Raw genomic sequence first — 25,847 nt, 5'->3', positions numbered from 1 at the left:
TTAGAGGAAAACTAAGGAAATTTGAATAAATTCTGGACTTTAGTTAACAATAACCTATTTTTTTTTCATTGTGACAAATGGGCTACACCAATGTCAGATGAAAATAAGGGGAAAACTGAATTGGGATACATGAGAACTCTCTACTATTTTAGTAATAATTCTATAAATCTAAATGTATTCTAAAAGCCTTTTTTTTAAAAAGAGAACATTTTAAATTAGGAGAAAACTAGCAAGTAAACAGATAAGACAGTGGCTACTACTATTTTTAATCACTGATTCCTTTGAATAACTGATAAAATTATATGGACAGAGGCAAACTTTTATATATAAACTAAATACTATGGCAAGGTCTCATGGACTCCAGATACTTCAATTCAGGGTGGTAATGCTTCCCTAGTAGGCAGTGTTTGGGGAGTAAATATGAAGAAAAGTGGTAGTGGGGGTAGGCATCAGGTAGCAGATGTCCTTTCTATACAGTTTGAGCCTGATCTTTATGCTGTTGATGAGTATACTTTTTTTTTTTTTTAATCTAAGGGATTTAAAAATGGATACTGAGTGATCCCTAAACCAAACATTAAACTGAGTTCCAGACACCATTCTAATTGCTTACAGTGTTCCTGTCATATTTATTAACCTAGATGTAAGCTGCTTAGGGCTGGAGAGGACAAGTCTCATAATGTGCTTGAGAGGCAGTTATCACTTTGTCATGTAGGATACACAATCACCTCAATGCAGTTTCTTGCCCTGGTTTTGAATGCTTGTTGCTTTTTTTTTCTCTCTCTCTTAAATTCAGCCCTAAAGAACATTGCATATTAACTCTCAAGAGCTATTGTTAAACCCTGGCATTATGCCAGAGTAAGTGAAAATTCTTACAGGACTTATTTTTAAAATGTTTAGGGGTATAAATCCCCAATCCATTTGTACAAACCTGTTAGATTTTACTCTTTAAAAATAATGTTTAGGGGTATAAATCCCCAATCCATTTGTACAAACCTGTTAGATTTTACTCTTTAAAAATAATTTACATCTACTAAGGTTTAAGTTAGATTAAGTATAAAATATTTACACCCAGATAAACAGACCACTACTTAGTTAATTCTGTTGCCTCTCACATCCTTGATCATTTGGGTCCATATTTTTCTTAAGAGTATTCTGAAACTTGTATCATTCTGTAACAAACTAGAATCTGCAGTACTAATTTTAAGATCAAAAGGCAACAGTGGTATCAAATAAAATGCTCAGGATGGAATACATGATGGATCAATTTTTCCCACCACTGTGGCTATATCCTACATCTGGATGACTTAGTAAATCGTGATTCTGACTTGTACAAAGACATGGCTCAATGAAACTGTAAATTACTAGTCTGTATTTAAAACAAAAACACCAAGACCATTTTAATGAAAACTAGTTTTATTTTAAAATTAAGTGCATAGCACTCATCTAATTCCACTGGTGTAGACTTTAGCACCATGCTCACTATTTGCAATTAATATCATAACACAGATACATTTTGGTTTGCAGTCTGTACTTGAGTAGTGTTTATTTAGTGGACTTTGGTAAAGCCCTTGATACATATTAATCTCTTCACAGTACACATTTAATGATGGTCCAGTAATCTCAAAAAACAAAAACAAAAAAACCAAAATAACAAACAGCTTTAAAGACTAATCAATAAATTAAACAAAACAAAACCCACACAACTCCCCCACCCAACCCCCTCCCAAAGCTAACAGTTGTGAGTTGTATTTATATTGAAACCTAATGTTTTAAAAACACTTCTGGTTCTCCAACCACCCCACCCCACCCTGGGTATGCAGCAATAGTAATCATTTATTTTATTCTACCCCTCCCCAATTAATCCAGTGTTCTTTAGCTTTTTTAAATATAAATTGGGAAAAGTGTTAATAAGCTTTTAAAAAAGGCATATTCTTCTATAACAAGAATGACATACAAACCAATCAATAAAAGCATTTGACAAGACATTAAATCACCACAGGCACTGGTTGTTGTTTCAAGTTAGGATCTCTATCCCAATATCTTACATTCATAGCATTACTGAGGTAGTTAAAATACTGAAAATTGGACTCCAGGTTGCTGAGTTTGTGAATGTGAAAGATATACTATCTTTTGAACATATTTTCCCCCCAATGATTCAAGTTTTCTTACGGTAAGAACTACTAAACCTGCTCCAATTAGCAGCCTTTTTAGAGGAAAAATGATGATACCTTCAGAAAGCAATTTCCACACTTGAAAACTGCCATGAGCGAGTGTTCTTACCTGAGTGGTTTTTTAAATTTACCAGACTAATAAATGCACATCATGCCCTCTGTATTCTAAATTATATAAAAGTTATTTTCCTTTTAAGGAAAGGACATTTCTCTAAGAATTCATGCTGGCAGAAGCTACCCACCCACACTCAACCACTGGAGCCATTTGGATCAGTCCTTTGCTGTGTTGAGCCCCTTCCTTTCCTCACAAAGGCCATTGGCTTGATTACTGAGACTCCTGCTGCATACCCACAACATCATTATGTTTGTCTTCAATGCACATTGTGGCGGTTGCATATCTGCCATGCAGATGCCCCTCTATTCAAGTGCTATCCTTAAAAAAACACAAATAGACACACCTTAATAATTTTTAAACCAGAAAGCATCCCTCCACCAAATCTCTCTTCTCCCACTAACAAGAGAGTAATGTATACAGTTTATTCATTATTATTTTTTACTTTTTAAGTTTATTCCCCCAAAACATTTTCTCCCAAGTTGCCCTTGCTAACATGACTATTATTGTGTTTTCACTCATCATGAGTACAGTGAAATATGCCAGGGCAGTTGTGGGCCCAACCTAATGAAAGCAGCTACTGAAATTTAGAAATGAGTACTTTTGCCTGTTTAGACAAACTAGCTGGATTCCACGGTTGCTTATAAAACCTGTCTTCCACATAACAAAGTGCTGCACTAGCACAACCTGAGTACTACCCTGGCCACTCCCCTCTCCAAAATAAATCTACGGGACTTTATTCTAGTACTGATATTTTACAGTTATGTCTTCTTCTGAAAAAAAAACTTTTTCTTAAGAGTATTCTCAAATCTGAATATAAACCATTGATTGCACTGAGAAATGCAAAACCTGTATACATATTATGAATCATAGGAACCACCACTTCATTCATTCTGTGCTACAATATTAAGTTCTCATTGGAAAACACATTTTAGCATAGGAATATTTAACCTATGTTATAAAGGTAGTTCATACTATAACATTCCCAAAGCATGTTGCATTACAGTTAAATGTTTCCAAGTAGTACAAATTCCCTGAGTTAATGTGTTTTAATTCTAAAGAGTTGAGGCTGATCACTTAGGGGAAAAAACAAACAAGCAAGCAATCAAACAAAAGTTATGACCATGATTTCAAGACATGGGATCTACTCCACACCTAAATTTAGTACATAAATTCAGATACCTATATTATTTATGATAGGAAGTTATACAGAATCATTTTAAAAAAATTTTTACTGCACAGATTGGTATAGCATATCAATTCATGAGTTTAACCTTAGTCAAAAATTAATCTGTAGGTAAAAAAACAGAACAAAACAAAACAACTCAAAACTGCAGAATAAACAAAAGATCTCTTCAAAAATTAATAATACTGTAACTTTCCTTCATAGAAGACGGTTTGGCAAGTCCACAGATAATCATTATAGTCTTTGACATATAAGCCAACATAAGGCCCAGAGCCTACCACAGGTCAAACCTCAAAATGGCAAATTGGAGTCTGTCCAAATTTGTTGTTGTATTGAAAATATTTGAAATATTTGGACCATCAGCCAGGCCTGAACATATCTGTCACACAGGATTTTGTAACAGGATTTGACACACACTATTAAGTGTTTGCTTAGTCCTCCTAGATATTAATGGTGCAATGAAAGGGATATTCAGTCTTCTGGTAGATCCCTTTCCTTCTGAAGAGAAGTTTACAAAGTTTGTCCCAGAGCTTCAAGTCATAAGACAGTCTGGGTTGATTACTGCCTTTGCACATAATCACCTTTCAAAGCACGGGGTAATACAAGGATAATGTTCATTTATCTGGTAACTCCGGTTATAAGAAACACTCAGACAGGGTTTAACTTCTACTGGTATTGCTAGGGACATCCCAACACCAGTCTGTATGTGCCCAAGTCCCTGAACACTGGTTTGGAAGCCAGCAGGACATGTCTGTAGTGTGTAAGACGAGGTGTGTGTGGTAGATACAATCTGCTGACAGCTTGGTTGTTCTGATACAGGATGGCGATATTGCAGTGAGGTCTGCTGAGTCTGAGGGAGATACTGAGGTTGCTGAAAATGGACCGGCCGTGAGGGCTGGGAGGCTGTCTGGAACACACCTAGTTGTGCTGACTGAGGGCCTGCCTGTCCTCTCTGTTTGTTTGCTTCTTTTACATCATTATCATGAGCACTGAAACATGGAGGAAAAAGGAAACAATAACATTACTTGAGAAGAATCTGCAGGGAAATCCCACCTCCACCTCCTCAACCAAATGCCACCACTACACAGGCAGCAGTCATTGCACCATAATTCCCAACAGCAAGATCTTCCCCGTACCCTCCTAAGGCTATTTCCAACTTGGGAGGTGTGTCTAAAATAAGCACTTAATTTTGACTGTGACTTTAGTAACACTCCAGTGAGCCCCAAAATTTGAAGTGGAAATAAGAATGGGATTAGATTTACTTGGACTGATCTCAAAGTTATGGCCTACAGACATTCAAGAGCAGCTCCTTTCCCTATCATGTACCTAGAACCACAGTAGCAAGGGTTAACTTCTAACTTACTAGAAGCCAAAAGGAGCTCCCCTTCTACAGAGTCCTGCTCATACAGTGGCTTGTTCTCATGGCAGCAAGCAGCTGTTAAGAGCAAGTCTCCTAAGAGCTCTGTGCCTTTGAGAACTTTTTTGGGGGGCACCTTACACATGAATAAAAAGGTTAATGAGAAACTATGAACACAAGACTAAAAAGGCTTACATCAACAGTCGTTCAATACACTGCACTAAGAAATCCCAGGAGTAAGCAGTAAGACGATGTAGTCTTGTAGGCCACGTTGGAGAAAGACGAAGTATAATCCTCGAAGAAGCCACACATGCAGCAGCTACTAAAGAAGGTGCATAATTTAGAAAGGCATAATCTGTGGAGACACCAAAAATGAACTTAAGCAACAGAATACCAAGTTATAAGCACACAAGTTACTTACTGGCAGCCACAACAACTCACCTTGCAGAGATACTTCCAGGAAGTAATCTGCATATTTGGCCATGTAGAGTTTAGTTTTTTCCAAGCAAATCATTGGCCAGCCATCATGAAGATCTGTTTCATGTACTGCTTCTGAGAGATAATACTCGATAAAGTGGGCAGCTGTTGGAAGGCAGAGGTTCCACTGAAAGGTTTCTAATAATAATAGTTCCATATGCAGCAAATTTTGTTTTGTTAATACTAGATTCATATTAGTCATACAACCCAGGCTGTTGAGCTGCTCCAGCTTAGGCACACTATCTTCTTTTTCTTCAAATTTACCTTTTAAGAAAAGGGGAAAGGTTGGAAAAAGTATTAGGTAAGAGATCATTATATGTTTATTCAGTTAAATGAATTTTCTGACTTACCATCAAGATTTAGATCCAAAGACATTATTTTTTCTACCTTACTGAGATAAGACTGTGCCAGAATACTTTGGTTCTGTATTTGCATACGTACTTTCCTTCCCAGTAACACCATCTCCCATTTTCCCTATCCTCCAAAAAAATATGCATGGAATACTTTCATTTGTATCCTACCTTGTAAAAAGAAAATAGTTATATATGCCAATGAGAAAAATAACTCAAATCTCACAAGCTGATTCTTTTCAGAAAGTTTCCTTCTTGTGGGCAGGTGATGGTTGGTGAAAGAAAATTATTTTAAGGTAGAAGCAGAGTAGAGTTTAAAGGATTTAATGTCAGAGCTTTTTAAGCTCAAGTGTCTCATTTTGGCATATTTTCAGCATAATCTCAATTCCAGAAAGAGATAAGAGATGGGGAGGTAGGGCTGGGTGAATGTCTAGCAAGCATTATCATTCCACAAAAAATACCATCTCTCCTCTTCTGAATTCTAGGCAAAAATCTAGCTAAGTCTATTTTAAAAGGAGGGGGAAAGGAGAAGATACTTTCTATCCTCTTTCAAATCCCCTTACTCAAAGCAGAATAGAAGACAACGTGATAGTTGGATTTCATTATTCAAAGGCATTAATTTTTCAGGAAATATTCATCTATAAGGTTTCCACAATGAACAACTGAGGAAAAAGATTCCCTCTCCATCCCAAGAAACACATTTCTACTGATTATTATCCGTATGTATCACCTCACACTATTTCCAAATAAGCATTTTCCTATACATAAAGCATACATTTTAGGTATTTCTAGAACTTATGGCTGGAGAATAGTCATGAACTATCACTTACTATTAAGATTTTTCAGATGCATCAATAGAACCAGCATTGTTTCCAAGTCTCTTTGGGTCTTATTCCTTGGTAGTTCATAAAACAGAAATAACTAAAGCCTTCTAACTCGCATTATTGTGTTCTATTTTACATTAATGTTTAAAAAATATTTTGACAATTCAATATTTTGATAACAATTTCAATATATGTGGTTTCCTTGAAAATCTTATAATTTTATTTTATGCATTTAAAAACACTTTTGGAGAAGAGCCAGAAAAATTGCCAACATGAGAGAAACTAGAAGTTTCCTTGTCAACTTTCTCTTCTAGAGGGATAGGTTTGTACCACACATTAAAGCTGCAACAACAAATGGTAGAGGCCACTCAGTGCAGATGCTCAAAGTATAGGCAACTGTATAGTAGCCAGCAAAAATTCACTCATGATGACCTATTCAGTGCTGAGGAAAAACTGCTGCTACATGCCTTTGATCTTTGCTTAGGCAGCACAACTGGGGTTAAGTTCTGCCTCTGATGCCAGGAGATTCTAAGTGCCCATCTTGAGAAAAACCCAAGCCCAAAGGAGAAGAGATGTTATCTCTTCCTGCTCAAGAAAGTTAAATTGCTCTTTAACTAAATAAAGCTGAAGATAGGAGTTGATCTATAACTTACATAATTCAGACTTTAAAATCTAGATAGCTCTTTCTAGTTCAAATCACATAAAGAAGACTTCTGCAAGTTTAGTATACACTTTGTATAATTGAAAACATCTTAGTGTTTTTTTAATATAGTTATCCACCATCCACTGAATAAAGTGAAGGAAGAAGACAGACTGTTCTCAGTGTTTTTAAAGTGAAATTCTTCAGAAGAATGACGACCTAGGAATTTGATTCAAGCCCTCAGGATGAATCATTAAAGCTTTCAAAGCACCCTGACATTTGTGTAGCAGCAGCCACACTGGCAGTATACTTCAAAGGAACATTGTAAAAAATTAATGAGTTTATTTATATCATGTTTGGAGTTCCTTTGAAGAAATTAATATACCATAATTCACAGATCAAGGATGTTTCATATTATCTCTTTGAAACTTACAACAGCAAAAATAAAATTGCAGCTGGGAGTGTAGATCAGTGGTAAAGTGCTTGCCTACCATAAGCCCTGGGTTTGGTCCCTAGCAAAGCAAAGCAAAGCAAGCCAGATAAATAAATAAAATTGCATATGATCAATTTCACATCTCAAGAAACCAGGTAGTGAGGTGGGCCAATTCATTTAAGGTCAAATAAACTGATTTAAACAAAAAAAGGAAGCCAAAAGGAAGATTTATGTTTGAATTCCCAAAGTACTGTACCAGATTTTATAGAGACAACTACTAGAATGACAGATTTCTATATTTACATGTATAGAGTAAGTATTCAATGATTATAAAAGACTTTGCATACTGATTTGCAAAGTTAAAAATAACTTGCATATTGCATATATAGCCACATTTAGAATTCTAATTCAGGTTAAAGAGTTTTGGAACTTTTTAATTATGTATAGTGATATAAGTGCTCAGCTTTGTGGACATTAAATTCAAAGAGTGTGATAACATCAATGAGTAACTGCTTTCATATCTATAGTTTTTATTATGCTGATGCTATGTGTGTGTACTTTAAATCTATTTATCTATCCATAATGCTACACACACACACACACACACACACACACACATCAAAAAGATCGGTTTCTTCAATTGAAAGGAAATACCAGAAGCCATGTGATTATATTGATAAAGGCCCCAAACAGGATATAAGGGCACAGGAAATTCATATCAGTTTCCCAGAAAATAAAGAATTAAGAGGCCACAGAAAACAAAACACCAAGTTGTCTTTCCTTTAGAGGAAATGTGCAAGTCAGTCATGGAAAGCAACATTTTCAAAGACAGCAGTGAATGACAGATATGTGGTAGAGAAGAGTTGTACACTGAATTGGGAATGGATCTGGGGAAATTCTGAGCTCTGCCAAACCACTTTCTATTTTTTTAATTACTTAGTAGGAAAGTCATCCTTAATACATACTAAGAATACTCACAAATTTGTAAGGCCATCAATCTAATAGAAAAATTGATAAAGAACAGAAAAAGGTAATTCATAGAAAAATTCTAAGCTCATTAGAAATTTGAGATATAAATCAGATCAACTGTGAAATTTTTACCCTAAGAGGAAGTTATAAAAAGAAAAAAAACTTTGCTAACCTACTACTGGTGTCAAGGAGAAACAAGCACTTGCTACAATTGTTACTACTAAAAGTCTATAACTTCACTTTCACTTCATCTTGATTCCAAGATCATTTGTTAGTTTCATAAGACCTTAAGCAAATTATCAGACACCCCATCTTCAAGGCTGATTCCAAGCTCTTCATATGTTTCATGCTGGCCACAGACACCAACAGAAGCCATGCTACATGTGATAAAAACAGGATATGAGAATTTCCCTATATAAACCAGGGTCTATTTTAGGACAAACCAGGACTCTTAGGGAATAATTACAATGTCAAACCCTTTATGTTGCATTTTCTTATGTTAAAACCCACCTTATCCTCAAAACTTTGTAAGGCAAGGGATCTGTATTTTCATCTTAATAGAGAAATAACCTGGGATGCAAGGTTGTTGAAATTCATAGTGTGGGTGATTCAAATCCAGAAAAATTCATCATTATAGTTCCTGCTCTAAAACAAGGAAATCAGAAATAATGTGTAGGTCCTTCTTCCTTTCTCTAATGATGAATACAACAAGGAATTTGCAACTTAAGCTCCTGGAATTTTATAAGCTGCTGTCTTTCAACCTATTCCATAACTGAAATAAATTTCACCTGGTCCTTTCAGTTATAAGCTATCCTGTACTTTCATACTCCAGGATGCCCACCCCAAAGCAGGGAAAAGGTGGGGGAGGATCATAATAGAGTTCAGTCCTTCCATGAGGAAGATAGCAGTTATCTGAATAATGTTTATGGTAACTAACAGGAGAGCTGCCATTGACATCAAATGTAAGAAGGCAAAGTATGAGAATATAACACTAAGAATGAATTCTACAAATTTAAAACATATCAGAAACTGAAAATTAATTTAGTCACATAAGTCAGTCTATGAACTGACCATGCATCATTTCATAATCCACAAAGATGAACTTCCCACTTGACCTACACCATTCTTTTAAGAACTACAGGCAGAGCAAGTGTGATTTTGTAGTGGCAAAATGACAGTGTCAGCTACAGCATGCAAAAAATTTTCATTAATGATCCCAAGTTTTAAACCCCAAAGGGCTTCACAGTCAGTGATGAAACATACACCGAACTGTACATGTGATTACTTATGGGCATGAAACTTTAACTAAAAGTTAAAGGTTCAGACCTTTATAGATTGGATAGAGAGAAAGGATGGGAGAGGGGAGGAGTAGGGGGGATAGGAAGGGCAGCAGAACAGACAATATGATTGATGTATATACATTCCATGTATGTATTATACGTCAAAATACATCCTGCTATCATGTATGACTAATAAAAATAAATCGTATGGTTAAAAAATGAAATAAAGATATCTGTCCACCTACAACTAAAAAATAAATATTAAAAAAAAAGTTAAAGGTTAATTATAAATGTGCAAAGAGTACCTCTCTGGCTTCTGGGTGGGGGAGAGATGTAAGATGTGTCTGGGTCTTAGGAGGAAGACAGATTAAAGGGGAAATGCAGTTATTCAGGAAGTAGATAGTATTCTGCTAAGAATCTGGCTCAAGGTATCTGGGAAGAAATTTGAATAAGGAAACTGGGTGACTAGATCCAGATGAAAGATTCTAAATGCTATAGTAAGCAGTTTCTACCTTAAACCACAAATAGTGGGAAGTCATGGCTTTACACGACAATGGCTTTACATTCATTCTTGTCCTAACAAGGGATCTGAAATAACATACAAAAAGATATTCAAGGGGACAAAATAAGTAGATGAGGTCATCAAATCACAGGAAGAATAAAGATAGGAAAATAAAATCTGAGAAGAGATTAGTTCCAGAAATCAAACCACAGGGGACTACATTTGGTTTTTAAGTTTATTAGCAGCCAAAACACAAAGGTGTTTCAGAAAGAACTTCGGTGGCACTGGCATAGTGGGAATGTTTTGTGGACAGCAGCCATACTGGATCTTAACCCTTCAGTGGTGATTAGAGGTGAAGACTGATGATATATGTACATATTACAGGGCTTAACTTTCTATTATAGTAACATGGATAATATAAAAAGTAGACATCAATTTGACTTCAATAAAGACATTCTCATTACTGAAAAAAGAAAAAAACTCAATTCCTTTATTTGCCCTTTCTCTTCACTGAGAGTACTAGCAAGCAATGAAATGAGTTACAATTAGATATTAAGAGAAAGAGGTGGGAAAAGGTCTATTGGTACCTACTGTAAATTGGGTTAAAAAGATCAGTTGGCCTGATGCACAAGAAAGACTTTTTCCATCTGTAGTAGCTACAATGAACGTTCAGTTCACTAAGCCAATTTGTTATATAGTCAGTAGAAAGCATTCTAACAATCTAAGAGCATGGTACTTTTACAAGTATCTCAACTTTAGCTCCATTAATGTTTGGAGCCAAAGAATTCTTTATTCTGGGGAATTGTCCAGTGCATTATAGAATGTTTAGCAGCATACCAAGTTTCTGTGCACTAAATGCTAGCAGCATCCCTCAACAAGTTGTGATAACTAAATGCTTTCACATGTTGATGAGCATCCCCTTCGGGTCAGAGTTGTTCCTGGTTGTGAATCACTGATTTTAAATAATGATTCTCAATTGGAAAAGCACAACAGAATTATCTTTGGAACTTTTTAAAAATTAAAAATTATCCAGGTCCCACTAGGTAAATGTTGACTCAATAGATCTGTGGTGGTCTAGAATTTGCATTTATATCAGAATCTTCAACATGTTGGGCTTAGGCATATATTTTTCAAATACTCCAGAACCATTTTTTCATGTCTGGTTAACAAGCGTTCTGCTAAAAAAGCACTTTCATCATAAACTTCCTGATAGTACTAATGAATAGGATTTGAGTTCTATGTAAGTCTATTTTATCATATAAGTAATGGAGATTTCCAGTCATGTAAATCACATTCCTACTTACTTGCTAGAAGCAGACAGGAAAGCGCAACTAAATGCAGCTGCTGGATAGAGATGTCATAGCGATCCATAAACAGGTCCAGCAAATAGACAGCAAGATGTCGAGCCGAAGGGCAGAGTGTGAAGCGATTGCTCACAATGGCAATCAAATCAGCAAAATACCTTCTGAGACTTAGTTGAGGGGACTGGCCTTTGTAGGAGGGCAACTTCAGCTCCTAAAGCAAGAAGAACAACACTTAGTCTGATATAATCTGTAGAAATACCCCATATAGTCTTTCCAATATATTAGTGTTACAAGTACGTCCAAAACACACTTTTCCTAAGAGGAACACAGAAATGAAAAAAGGGAGGATAATAAATGACATTTAAAAATTAATCTGGTTAAAATCAAAGTTTTCTATTTATTCTTAACGACCTCTGACGTGACCAATTTTAAGTGTTTCTTGCTTTACGGAATGGATGCATTCTACAAAGATCTTTAAAAAAAGAGAATTACATTTTCACTATCATGTGTTTTCAAAAAAATGTGTCCTTGCCAAAAATCTAACTATAACATACACACACACAACACACACACACACACCCCTGAGGAATCTCAAAATTTTTCTTAAGAAGGTGGATATGTTCCTGGTATGCTGCATAAATTATGTTATACTTGCAGAGATCTAGAGACCAGTACTCATCCTTAGTATTTTCTAATCTCATGTCTTTTTCAGCAGTTTTATGATCTTCTTTTGCCTAATCTTTCTTTTGCCCTTTATATACCTAAATTTTTCCCATCATCAGTTTTTAATCTTAAATAATATACCAACTAGTTTTTCAAAAATTGGAAAATATATACTAGTAAAATATTTCAGGAGCATAGAGAAAAGTGGAAAATTTCCAAATTCATTTTATGGATAAGTATAAAACTGACACTTAACTAATAGGTACTACAATAGCAGGAAGTAACATGGATATGATACCAAAAGCACAGGCAAAAAGAAAAATGTCCAGTCCCCAGAGTGAAAGGGCAACCAACAGAATAGGAGAAAATGTTTACAAATTATATATCTGACAAAAGATTAATATCCAAAGAACTAACAATTCAACAATAAAAAAACTAACCCACTTTAAAAATGGGCAAAGGACTTGCATAGACATTTCTCCAAAGAACATGAATAAATGGCCAAGAAGCATATGAAACGATGCTCAGCATCATTAATCACTAAGGAAATGCAAATCAAAACTATTAAAAAAAGGAAGAAAAATAGAAATAAGTGGAGGATGTGGAGAAACTGGAACTCTTGTACAATACTAGTAGGATGTCAAATGGTACAGTTCACATCCATATTATCATGGATGATGGTGGCAGTTCGTCAAAAAAATTAAATAAATAATCACCAAATGATACATCAATTGCACTTTTAGGTATATCCAAAAGAACAGCAAGAAGGGATTTGAACAGATATTTGTACACCCACATTCATGTCACCATTATGTATAATAACCAAAACACGAAAAACAACCCAAATGCCTACTGACTGATGGATACATAAAATGTGGCATTCACAATGAAACATTATTCAGTATTAAAAAGGAAATTCTGATAAATGCTACAGAGAAGACAGTATGCTGTTGGATTATAAAGAATAATTATTTTACGGTTCCACTTATGTGAAGTACTTAGAATATTCAAATTTGTAGGGACAAAGCAGAATAGTGGTAACCAGGGACAGAAGGGTAAGGGTGGAAGATTGGGAAATTACTAAGTATGGAGTTTCAGTTTACGAAGATGAAAAAGTTCTAGAGGGGACAGTGGTGACAGAAGCAAAACAATGTAAATGTACCTAATGTTATTGAACTGTCACTTAAAAATGGTTAACATGGCAAATTTTATCACATGTACATTTAACAATACATGAAAACAGGGAAGTTACATATAATCTAATATTTTCTAAGATTAGATTAGTATCAAAAATGCATCATCATAATCAGCTATAATACTTCTCATGAATACAAGGACTGTTTGGTATTAGGAACTGTAATTCACAAAAAAATTCATACACAAATATGCACAATCATCTTGACAGATACCACAACAGCATCTGAAATAAAAGTGACCCTGGGAGAAACAGAACAAATATTCATACATATCTTTAATGAAGGAATGGATTGGATGGAGGTAAAAAGGTACTGAATATAAGAACCTGCATCTCACTTGAAGGTGAAACAATAGAAGAATTACCAGGCTAGTGCCTATGATTGCAACATTACCTAACCAATTCAGATAGAAAAAAGTGAAGGTATACTTATTGGAAAGGAAGAATCATAAATTATTCTCATGAAACAAATTGTTATTTTTTAGATGGCAGAATTTGTGTCCAGAAAACTCAAGAAAATCAACAGAAAAAATAAAGAGAAACAGTAAGATTTCAGTAGGATGGTTGATTATAAAATTAATATTAAAATAGTTTTTTCTATACAATCTAATACAATATTTCACATGAGTATCTATACAAATAAAGATCAAGAATAGATTTACATATGCCAACACTGTATGAAGATAAATTTGGCTGGGTGAGTTGGCGCATATCTGTAATTCCAGTGACTCAGAAGGCTGAGGCACAAGGATCACAAGTTCAAGGCCAGCCTGGGCAACTTAGCAAGACCCTGTCTCAAAATAAAAGATAAAAAGGACTGGGGATGTAGCTCAGTGGTAAACAGCCATGGGTTCAATCTGTAATATGAAAAAAAAAAAAAAAAAAGATAAAAAACTGATAGGTGTGAAGGACTTACATGGAAAGATGTTCTTGGACAGGATAAGATATATGAAAATAATGGCATTTCAAATAAGGGGAGAATAGATATATTTAATAAATATTTCTGTTAAATATGATGAAGAACTAATTTCTTACTGTTTAGAGAACTCTTACAAGTAAATCAGTAAGAAAAAGACAACATATGAACCAAGATCATAGGAAAAATACAACAGGACCAAAAATATATAAAAAGATGTCAGATCTTATTCAAATTTAAAGCATTATGTAATTGTTTACTTACTAGATCAGGTTTTATCAATTTTTGTTTATGCTATTGAGAGAGAAATAGTAGCTCTCACATACTATCGATCAGATTGACAACTATTGGAGAGTAATTTGTAATAGATAATTTTTTTAAAAGTACAAATGCTTTTTAACCTAAAAACTCTAATCCCAGGAATATATCATATATAAAAAGGAATCCTTTTGCAGCTGTTTGTAATAGCAAAAAAAGCTTGATGCCCAACAACCACAATGTATCTCCAGAAAATTATGCTGAGTTTAAAAAGTTAATCCTGAAAGGTCACATATTTTATAACTCTATATAACATTCTTGAAATGACAAAACTATAGAAAGAACAGACTGGTGGTTGTCAGGAGTTAAGAGAGGGCATGAGGGGCTGGGGTTTAGGGCCAGCAGTAGAGCACTTGTCTGGCACATGTGAGGCACTGGGTTCAAGCCTCAGCACCACATAAATAAATAAATAAAATAAAGTCAAAAAATTCTTTTTTAAAAAAACTCTTTTTAAAAAGAGGGCATGAGATGGCAGGGGGAGGGTATGCTTTTTATAAAAAGATAACATAAGATACACCCTTGTGATGATGGAAAATATTCTACATCTTGGATATGTCAATGTAATTACCCTGGTTGTGATAGAGGATTATAATTGTTCAAGAAGTTACCACTGGAGGAAACTAGGTAAAGGTTATAGGGGATCTCCCTGTACTATAACTACATAGGATTCTAATAATCTCAAAATATAAAGCTTAATTTTTTTTTAAAAAGTGTGATGTCTATTAATAGGGATCTAGTTAAATAAACTATGGGATGTTGATGCAATGTAGCATTTAAAATAAAGGTCAATATACCTAGATAGGTTGATGTGGAAAAACCTCATAAATTGGGGGTGGTATGGCAGGAAGGTACAGAATAATGAATATATATCATGACCTCTGTAGGAACAACAAAATATTATATTTTCAGATACACTGATTTACTAGGTATCTTCAAGGAAAAAGAACCTTAAGAGGATCAAGGCAACACAAGCTGGGTGTGATGGCACACACCTATAATCCCATGACTAAGGAGGATAAGGCAGGAAGATTGCAAGTTCAAGGCCAGACTGAGAAACTTTGCAAGATCCCATCTCAAAATAAAATCAAAAAGGGATTGTGGGGTTTAGCACAGTGGTAAAATGCCCTGGGTTCAATCCCAGTACCACACGTACACAAATATATAATAATAGAAATAATAATAGCATAAACAAACACTACTGAGAAAATAATTTTTCTCTCAATAAAAGGAACATGCTGGTTTCTCATATAGCTCCTAGGATTCTTCCTTTCTCCTTCACTATTTCTATAGATTTTTAGAATGGTGTAAATGAGTTGTAACTTTACCTTTCTTTGCTGCCATCATGTGACATATATTGAGCATCTCCCTTGTAGCAGGTACTGTGCTAACCCCAGGAGAAAAGCTGGAAAAACAGTCTCAAGCCTCTCTCTAGCAGGTGAATCAAAATACAGAGATCATTATAACACAATATTATAATCACAATGTATTATGAGTACACTGAGAAAGGCTAACTCAGCTCAAGGAGTGAGGAACTGGGAAAAAATAAAGCCAGGGTAGGTTTTCTAGAAAAGACATACTAGGAAACACACCTTCAAAATGCTAGAGGGGTTTATTATTAGCAATGTTAACCTTACAAACTTAAAAAAAAAAAAAATGTCAGGAGGGGCTCTGGATGTAGCTCAGGGGCAGAGTGTCTGCCAAACACACATAAGGACTTGGGTTGGATCCCTAGCACTGAGGGAGAGAGGGAGGAAGGAAGGAAGGAAACCTAAGGGCCATCAATAGACAATTTTAAATAACGTGTCCAATATATTCTCTTTTAAGTTTTTTTAAATGGTAAAGCAGAAGTGCTTATCACATAACCAACAAGAGTCTGTTCTTGTCTAGGTACTGCAGTTATGTAAACATAAGAAAATGACTATGTTTTTCTCAACTTACAGGTTTCCCCTGCTGTCTATTTCCAATCCCTCAGAATTGAACACTCTTATTCTTGCTTCTCAAATGCCATTCCCTTCCCAGACAGGAAGGAAATACAGGCTTAAAAGAATACTCAGAATTTTAACTACAATTCTATGGGATAAATATTTTCTAAATGTTTTTCACAAAGCTATAATTTGAGAACTGTCATTAAGTCTTCTAAAAATTCTTTCCCAAACAACTATGACACTATATGCAGCAAGAAGATGAGAAGAAAAGGAGACATAAGCATCTGAGGAGACATGTTGATTTGTAGGTTTTTTTGAGTGGTAAATTGTGTTTTATAAAAACTGTCTAGTTGGCATTTAGGGTTGAAGAGGATTTCTAGTCACTGTATTTCACTCTTCCATAGAAGAAATAATGCTGGTCACATTGATTATTTCTCTACAAACCTTGGGTCTAAACACAGAACATCTTCCAGAGTATCCAATGGCAACACCCCAAAGAAAGACCTAAATTTGGATGTTCTGACTTATGAAGAAAGATTGGATTCTATGAAAGTGGGATGTTTGTGTCTCTCAGTTACTGCTCCAACTGGTATGGCACCTGATAATACTAAGTACTCAGCATGTTCAATACAATAAGCAGATGACTATCTAAGTAAATCATCAACTAACGGCCTGAATTTAACTTGTCTTTTTTTTTTCTTCATTTATTTATATGCAGTGTTGAGAATTGAACCCAGTGCCTCACATAAGCTAGGCAAGCACTCTACCACTGAGCCACAACCCCAGCCCGTAACTTGCTTTTCTATAATAAAAATTCATTTTAACTTCCTTGACTTCAACCCAGGATAGTGTGCCACAGATGGCCCAAGACACCTTCAGTGGTATTCCTTCAGACTCTGTGCTATCTTGTCCTATGACAGTTCATTAGCAACTTGAGTGCAGGGCTGTCTTATTCTTTGGCTCCTTCAGAGAATAATGCACAAGAACATTCAACAAACTCAGATTAAAAAAAAAAAAACTACTTCTAAATTCAACTGACAAAACCAACTCAGATAATTACTCATGATTACAATTATCTACACATAAAATACAAGAATTGAAAACCATGAGGGATCACCAAGAAAAATCTTAAAAGTTTTAGTCAATTAAAAAATATAAGTATCATTTACAAATGATTAATTTCACCACATACAAGAGGGATTAAAAATCTAACCCTTAGAAAAGCACATTTCCAAATAAAGATGACATCTGCCAAAAGGAAAAAAAAAATTAAAAGCGTATCCAGACAATTTTCAAAGAAGAAAACCTGTAACTCTTCTTAACACTCCAGAGAACCATCCATAGTTGGAACTTTTATGCAGTAAAAATGCTCTCTTAGGGGGCTGAGTTGTATTCAGGGTAAAAGACTGAACGCCAGAAGTAGTAAACAGCATTTAGAAACCTAGAGCTTTAAAAACATACAAAATTCTAAGAATTTAAGTCAATTCGATTTTTTTTTCCAATCTACTTAGTGTCTTCAGGGACTTAAGATAAAAGTTGTTATCATCCCAGAATCTCTCAAGTCCAATGATCAGAATCCCCTTTATTAAAGAGCAGGCTGTTTTGCTTCTCACTTTGGTTCTCTCTATCCAAAGTGAAAGTGAGTTAAACTAGAGATCATTTTGGATCAGAAGTTATACCTTCTGGTTATCAGAAAGGCAGAGCTGTCTATTAATCTGTTTTGTAACATGCAGAGTAAAGTTATTTAAGAGCTGTGATACACAGATTTTGTGCCCAGGAAAGTGTATTTTTTCAATATCTGTTAAGTATATTAGGTCTTTCTACCTTTAATATTAAGCTTTTTGAACAGTCCCAAATCTTAAGAGGAAAGTAATAATAACAGTTTTTACTTGGGCTTACTATATGCCAAGCATTAAAGCCCCTATACAATACATTTAAATTTCAAAATCACCTAGTAAGGTATGTTCTACTGTTTTTGTTATTGTGATGGGGATCACCCAGAGCCTCGCTCAAGCTAGGCAAGTGCTCTACCACTGAGTTATACCTTCCACCCCACATTCTATTATGATTATTCCTCACTTTACATGTGGGCAAACTGAGAACCAGAAAACTAACTAGCCCAATGTCTCACAGCAAGTGAGATAAAAGAATGGGAAATTTAGATATGTACAAAAGAGACCTACAACAGCGGCATGCAGAACCAACTATAGAACAATTATGGCTGCTTTGTCCAATAAAAACTCAGAGTGTATGTATTCTGAAATACAAGATCAAATTCATGGTCCATCTGGAGACAAGAACATCCACTTTTCCTTTCCTAAGCCCTCGCATCATTTAAGTTGCAGGTTCTTCTGATATAGCCCAGGGACCGAACGAATAAGTTAATTAACCTTGAGCAAATAAGCGAACTAGGGTTTTCTGGCCTGGAAGACCTGGACTTTCTGGGAACTTGAGGTTCATTTTAACTGGCGCAAGACCCCGAATGGCAAGGTTGAGAACCAGTGTTACCTTGTACCGAAGCGCTTGGTGAATATCAGCAGCCAGTTGTCCTCGCCACCACTGCCCCTCCAGCTCCATGAGACTCGGCGGCGCGCCTAGCCAGACGCGGCAACTTCAGTCTGGAAGACACGCCCCAGACGCGGTCACTGCCAGCAACTTCCCCCACGACCCTCCGCGCCCCCTCCCTGAGGGGTGTGACCTCAGCTACCCGGTGCGGCTGTCCGTCTTCACCTCACTCGTCCTAAGCCCGGGACGCACCCATCAGTTCCTAGATCCCACATTTAAGACCCGTCCTATGCACTCAGGAGGAGCTAGCTTATTTAGGGAACTGCCCAACTAGTTTCAGGGAAAGAAGGGGATCGACTCGGACCCCGAGCTGCCAACGCATAGACCTGGCTGCAAGCTGGGCAAGAGCCGGGGCGGGAGGCCCGCCTTCGGACTCCTGGAGTCCCGGGTTGAAACGCTCCGAGGAGCGGGTAGACCTGACACCAGTCCCAGCCCCGCTGGGGCGCAAAGTTCCCTCCGAGAGGCCAGAAAAGAACCTCCGCCGCCCCCCGGCCCAGCCGCAAAAGGCCGGGCGCCCGCTCCTCCCCGGGATCTGAGGAACCGCGCGGACCCTGAATGGCGAACAAAAGGCCGGGCCGGCCAGGATCCGCGCCTCGCCCCCGGGACTGGTGCCCGCGCCCAGCCCAGGCCTGCTCGGCCGCACCGCGGCTCTCTTACCCGGAACCGCGGCCTTCACAGCCCCAGCCCCGCCGGCGTGCGGGGGACCCCGGCCCCGCTCATGCTGCGGACAGTCGGCAGCGACGCGCCGGCCTCAGCTCGGGCCCAGCGCCGGGGCGCTCGCGCCGCCCATTGTTAAAGGACCGGCGGGCGGCTGGGCGTACAAAGCCAGCGCGGGGGCACATGCAGTCCTGCACTGCCAATCTCTTCTCGCGATACAGCGGGGTCGCCCCCAGCCATCCAATCGGCGGCCAGGCCGGGCCCAGGTGCTACGCCCCGCACCGCTGCTCGACGGCCCCCTCCCGGGTGCTCACAGCGTCCCGGGCGGCTCGGCCCGCCCTTGTGCTTTGGGCCTGGAGCCCGTCCTTCACCTTCTTCGAAACCGGCCTGAGAGCGGATCCGGGTCGGTAGAGAGCGCCCGAGAAATTTTAATGTTGACCATTAGGTGACCCATCTGGTTAAGCCACTCACCTGCTGAGAACGTTCGGTGCCCCGCGTGCAAGCAAAAGAAAGTTCGGACGCCTTATTCTGGCGATTAAAGCTCTTCACAGCTTGAAACCAATGGGCCCTACCTCAGATTGCTACATCCTAGGGGATGCTCAGGATCATCAGTCCTTTTAAATGGGTTTTAGGTGTTTCTGTAATCTCTAAGATGTTATCTCCGCGAGGTGTTCTACCTCAAAATCCACTCCTCTTTTAGAAACCTAATTAATCCTATCCTTCGCCGTATTTCTTTGCTTTAGAGATTCCCGAGAACTTTTCAAGAAGGGAATTAACATTACCTTCAATAACCTAGCTTGTCAAATCCATAGAGGATGTAATTAACCATCTGTGGTAGTAAATCAGGAAACTACAAAACTGGAAACACTGCAACATCAATTAAGGGGTGCTGGAACTGAAATGTGGTTAGCAGAAACCAAATCAATTGTTATTTTCATGTTTGGTGGACTATCACAAAAGAAGGGGATGGTCAGCTTAAGACAGATCTGCACATAATAAATCAGACTCTTAATACTAAAAAATTATGGGACCCACCACTTTTGCTTTTGAATCCAAAAGATGATAAAGAATTACTACTCAGGATGATAAAGAATTACTACAAAGTGATGAATGGACCTTCTGTGAATCTGAGGTTTGTCACAATGGCAGAACAGCAGCAGACCATACGATTAGACAGCTGATCATAGACAATGTTTATGCCCAGGAGAACAGGGCAATAGGAACCAATGTTAAGAAAACGGAAACTCAGAAGTGGAAGTTGGCATAGCCTGGCAAAGTCCAGGGAGAAGCTGCCTGACATATCTCAGAAAAGGACACATAAGGATAAAATCTTACCATTTTTTTTAATGGCATTTAAATAGTACCTGCCTCCTTAATTTTCCAATTCCTGACTTCTAAGCAACTTTATGACAATCATTTGGCCTACAAATGACTTAAATGTCCAGGGCCTCCTTAAGAACTCTTTCAGAAAAAGGGGTCACAGACTATAATCATCAGTGTAATAAACAGGTTGTCTCTCCTAGTTTCTACTTTGAAGACGTTATTCATTAGAAGACATTTGTTCAGAAATCATCTTTATGTTATTTTTCTGGACTTGCCTCATTATAAAACTTGTGTTTATTTCTTTTATACATTAATGTTTGGGGCATGTGTGCGTGTCCCCACTATGATTATACATCCCTAAAAATGCAAATTTCAGGTTTGTTATGATTTCTTTAGTACTTTCTTTAGCACAAACTGGATACAAGGCATTTCACCTATTCCTAAATGAAGTCTCTGTTTTCGCGAAGTTTGTATTCTACTAGGAAGAGATAAACATGATAAATGAACAACAACAAACACATCACATGGTGACAAGTGTGGTGAAAAAAAAAATAAACAGGATATGAGGTTTATAATGTGACCATGGGCGGGGCGGGGGACATTGTTTTATAGAAAGGTGGGGTGTGCAAAGGACTGAGGAAGCATGCAGATATCTGGTGGTTGATTATTCCAGGTAGAGGGAATGGCAAACACAAAGGCTGTAAGGAGAAAGCATGTTTGGAATGAAAATGGAGACTGATTTCTCTAGCTGGAGTGAAGAGAAGACAGGAAAGATTTCCAAATTTAGGAAGCAATGATCAACAAAGGTACAAAAGGACGGAAGTGAAAAAGACAGAACATCTACATTAAGAGCAGAGAATGGAAACTATAGAGTCCAGTGTGCCTGCAGTAGAAGACACAAGTGGATTTGGCAAGAGATGGGGTGTGGTCAGAATTTCTGGACAGCTTTTGTAACTCACTGAACTTTACTCAGTGAAAAGCCACTTTTTAAAAATGGCTTTAAAAAAAAAACAAATGCATGCAAAATATAAAACATTTAAACAGTAGAAGACTGTACACAATGACTAGCAAATCTCTCACTCTCTTGATCCCAGTTCTTCCTAGAGGCAACACTATTACTCTTTTGTATTATTCCAGAAATAATCCAGGTCTTTATAAACATCCATGTGTATGGCCCCTTTATCCCATTTTGTGCACAAATGGTAGAACATTACAATCTATGTTGTGTACCTGTTTTTGACATATAATATATTCTGGTGAACATTCCATGACTGAACACCCAGGATTCCTTTCAGTGGCTACATTGTGCTCTAGTGAATGTAAAGACTGGTATCCAGAAGCCCTTTCTCTGGTTCTTGATTCATTGTGATTTGTACTATTAATCTCACTGAACTACTATTCATATTAACATCCTTGCTTAAGGCATCATTGTCTTATTGTACTCCTCCTGTCCTTCTCCAAGAAATTTGACCCTAGCTAGCATCTGGGGTGGTTATAAAAAAGGCAAATTACACCTATTATGTATTTATTTTTGTGATGCTAGGGATCAAGCCTAGGGCCTCACACATGCTAGGCAAGGGCTGTACCATTGTATACTCCCACTTGATAGAGAAGATTTCCTGGGTCACTTTTCCAAACCACTTTAGCATAACATAGAATGTTAAGAATACTTTCTAGGGCTGTGATTGTAGGTTAGTGATAGGGTGCTTGCCTAGCACATATGAGGCACCTGGGTTCCATCCTCAGCACCACATAAAAATAAATAAAATTAAGGTATTGTGTCTACAATATATATATATATATATATATATATATATATATATATATATATGTGTGTGTGTGTGTGTGTGCGCGAATGCACATAAAATAAAGAAAAAAATAATACTTTCTAAAGCTATTTTTAAAAATAGGGGCTAGAATTTGTAGGTATTTATAATCAGTTTACTAGAAAGTGTTCCAGAATTCAAAATGCTACATGAGATTCTACTCCAGATAAGATGGATATAATAGTTATTTCTATGTGTATACTTTACTGGGCCATAGTGTGCCCAGATACTTAGTCAAATACTTTGAGGGTGATTTGGATGGGATTTGATTGGGACATGTTGACTGTCCTAATCTCTAGCTTGTTGACAGAAGATCTTGGCCCTTCTCAGTCTCCATGATCATGTGAGCTAATTTTTCTTTTATATCTTCATATTTACATTTGTGTGTGTGTATATATATATATATATATATATATATATATATCTACATACACATACATGTGTATATATGCACACACATCCTATATGCACACATACACGTGCATGCACGTGCACATACAAGCGGGAGCACACGCGTTCTATTGGTTCTATCTCTGGAGACCTCAAATACAACAGATTAAACAAACTTTTCCCTTTCTTTCTCATTGAATGTGGCTATAAAACCTGGACAGGTTAAAAAAAGTAAATAATAGCAGATGACTAGGGTAGATCATAATTTGAAATATCACCAAACTGGTGGTGAATTACCCCATTCTTTCTCCAGGATCCCTAGCTTGAAATCCAGAAATGGCTACCAGAGCATGGGTGGAAAGAAAGAAAACACTAGAATCCTTTCAATCATGAGGAATGGGAAAGTAGCCTCATAATGCTCACAAGTTGAGGCAATATTCTTCCTTCTTTCTTTCCCCTTTCCTTCCCTCCCTTCTCCAGCCCCCAAGCAATCCTGTTACCAGAATAAAATGTCCCTGCTGCCTGCTGCTGGAATACCAGTCTTCAGGAGATGAGCTTTGGTAGGAAAGAATCATGTTTATTCAAGGGCCACCAATCTTGAGAAAAGATGGACTTTTTTATTGCCTCAAAGCTCCATCTTGAGAGGGCTCAGGAATGAAAGGCTTTTGTTGGGAGGAAAAGGAAGTACAGAGAATAGGAAGTCTACAGGCTCTTGGGGGATGGGGGATGTCTTGATCACCGAGGGGTGTATTTTCTTTCTTCTTCTGTGGCCAGGATATTGCTATGGACTTTCCTGCAGCTAGTCAGGAAAAACCTAAGGAAGGGTTTTTCTTCAGCAAAAAAAAAAAAAAAAAAAAAAAAAGATTAGGGAGGAGTGAAATGGCAAAAGGGAGGGCAGGGGAGCAAGGGACAGTTTCAAAGGTGCTTTTGTTACATCCTGCAGTAAATGTAGTGGTAGCAGCACAGCAGGGGTAAGGGGAGGATGCAGAGGTGCCTAAAACTCAAGGGAGCAGAGATTCCTCTCTCAAGAGAACAGCTGTGGTTGCTTTTTCCCCTCTTTGTCCTTCCACAACTTCAATCTGGAGTAGGTACCAATATCAAACACACCAGCTTCACTTCAATAATGATGACATTCTGTAAGGCTGGGCTTTCGCTTACAGAATCACCTGGGGAGCTTGTTGAAAATCACGCAGGCTCTGGAGCTCCACTCTCTGAGGTTCTCATTCAGTAGGTCTTGCAAGGCACCCAAGAATCTGCATTTTCAACAAGACTCTCCAGGCAGAAGTAATGTGAAGCCTACTGTAGACAGTGACACCCAACAGCCTCAATGCCCCAAGCGTCCTCTTGAAGGAGGTCTCTGGTGAAGAGGTCATCTAGATTCATCCTTAAAGACTTGGGGTGGGGATTAGTCTCCATTGTGCCCAATTGTGTAGGTAAATAAGGCTCAGCATGCAATTGGACTTGAGCATAAGCAGCCAAATTCCATGGTACCAGAAAAGCTTTAGAGGCTTCTGTCTTTTCCTTTTCCCTTCTTCTTTTCACTGATGTCGGGCTAAGGAAGCCAAGTAGACCCACACAGACAGTATGTTGTTTGGGTATGGATGAATGTACACAGCTAAAGCATATTCTGTCTGGGGAAATTCAGAAGCGTGAATTCCAGTCTGATACACAGCATCAATAACAGACTGTACATCAGTGTATCGCATCTGGATGGGAAATCCTGTGATCTGGATCAAGGACAGAACAACATACAAACCATATTACAATCATGGAGATAATCTGGAATTACTGGATGCAAAATGATAATAGCAGGCTCAAAGAAAGAGTACTCATAAAACCATTGTTCTGTGGATGTTGATTATGTCCTAGTTTTACAGTGCTAAATGCTTCCCATACATATTTAATCCCAAAATGACCCTATGAGGTAGGTTCTATTGTAACAGCCACTTTACAGATAGAGAAGAGCTTAACTGGGTCTGTCTGATAACAGAACCTACACAATTAACTTGCAAACAGCTGACAAGGATATTACTTGGCTTTACATATGAGTAATTTATTCAACAATGATTATATGTATTAAGTGACTACCGTGTGATAATATAAAAGGGTTGTGGAATACAGTCCTAGGTAGAATTATTTAATAAGACAGATGACCGTAATAAACCTCTTTTTTTCAGCCTGAGATTGCCTACCTTAGGTGGATTTTCCTGGTCCTCAAATCCATTTACATGTCCTTCATATGTGATTGAGTACTGCAGCATCTCTCCATTCACTTACTTAATAAAATATATTGTAATTATCTGCTTTCTAGTCTAACTAGCCTATAATCTGCGTGAATGCACAAGATTGTATCTTTCTTGTTCATTGTCATAATTCCAGTGCCTGGCACGTAGAATAAAAATAATAGTTAACATTTAGTATAAAAACACTTATCTAGGTTCTGGGTACAATGGGTACAATATTG

General features: G+C 37.5%; 2 protein-coding genes across 4 annotated transcripts in view; both read right to left on the bottom strand.

Moving 5' to 3' along the window:
* Window positions 1–1,697: 1,697 nt before the first annotated feature.
* Ccnj (cyclin J) lies at window positions 1,698–19,995 on the bottom strand. Of its 3 annotated transcripts, none has more exons than XM_026394845.2 (6): window positions 19,845–19,995; window positions 19,131–19,240; window positions 11,606–11,816; window positions 5,268–5,567; window positions 5,022–5,181; window positions 1,698–4,458 (listed from the first exon to the last, which is right to left on the bottom strand). In XM_026394845.2, exons 2-6 carry the CDS (start codon window positions 19,197–19,199, stop codon window positions 4,047–4,049), a joined length of 1,152 nt encoding a protein of 383 aa, XP_026250630.1. In that variant the 5' UTR covers window positions 19,200–19,240; window positions 19,845–19,995; the 3' UTR covers window positions 1,698–4,046. The 3 variants fall into 3 exon arrangements, with proteins under 3 accessions (XP_026250630.1, XP_026250631.1, XP_026250632.1); XM_026394846.2 differs by having other exon boundaries at window positions 5,022–5,148; XM_026394847.2 differs by having other exon boundaries at window positions 5,022–5,145.
* A 4,926-nt stretch (window positions 19,996–24,921) lies between these two features.
* Cc2d2b (coiled-coil and C2 domain containing 2B) overlaps window positions 24,922–25,847 on the bottom strand; it is a 117,723-nt gene continuing 116,797 nt past the window's right edge. Inside the window, 1 exon segment of the mRNA XM_077799110.1 lies at window positions 24,922–25,110. Coding sequence (XP_077655236.1) covers window positions 24,922–25,110 — 189 coding nt within the window.

This window comes from Urocitellus parryii, chromosome 5 (assembly GCF_045843805.1).
Source record: "Urocitellus parryii isolate mUroPar1 chromosome 5, mUroPar1.hap1, whole genome shotgun sequence".
Classification (NCBI taxonomy): Eukaryota; Metazoa; Chordata; class Mammalia; order Rodentia; family Sciuridae; genus Urocitellus; species Urocitellus parryii.
The sequence above is the reverse complement of the archived record's forward strand: the minus strand, read 5'-3'. Positions and strand labels throughout refer to the sequence as shown.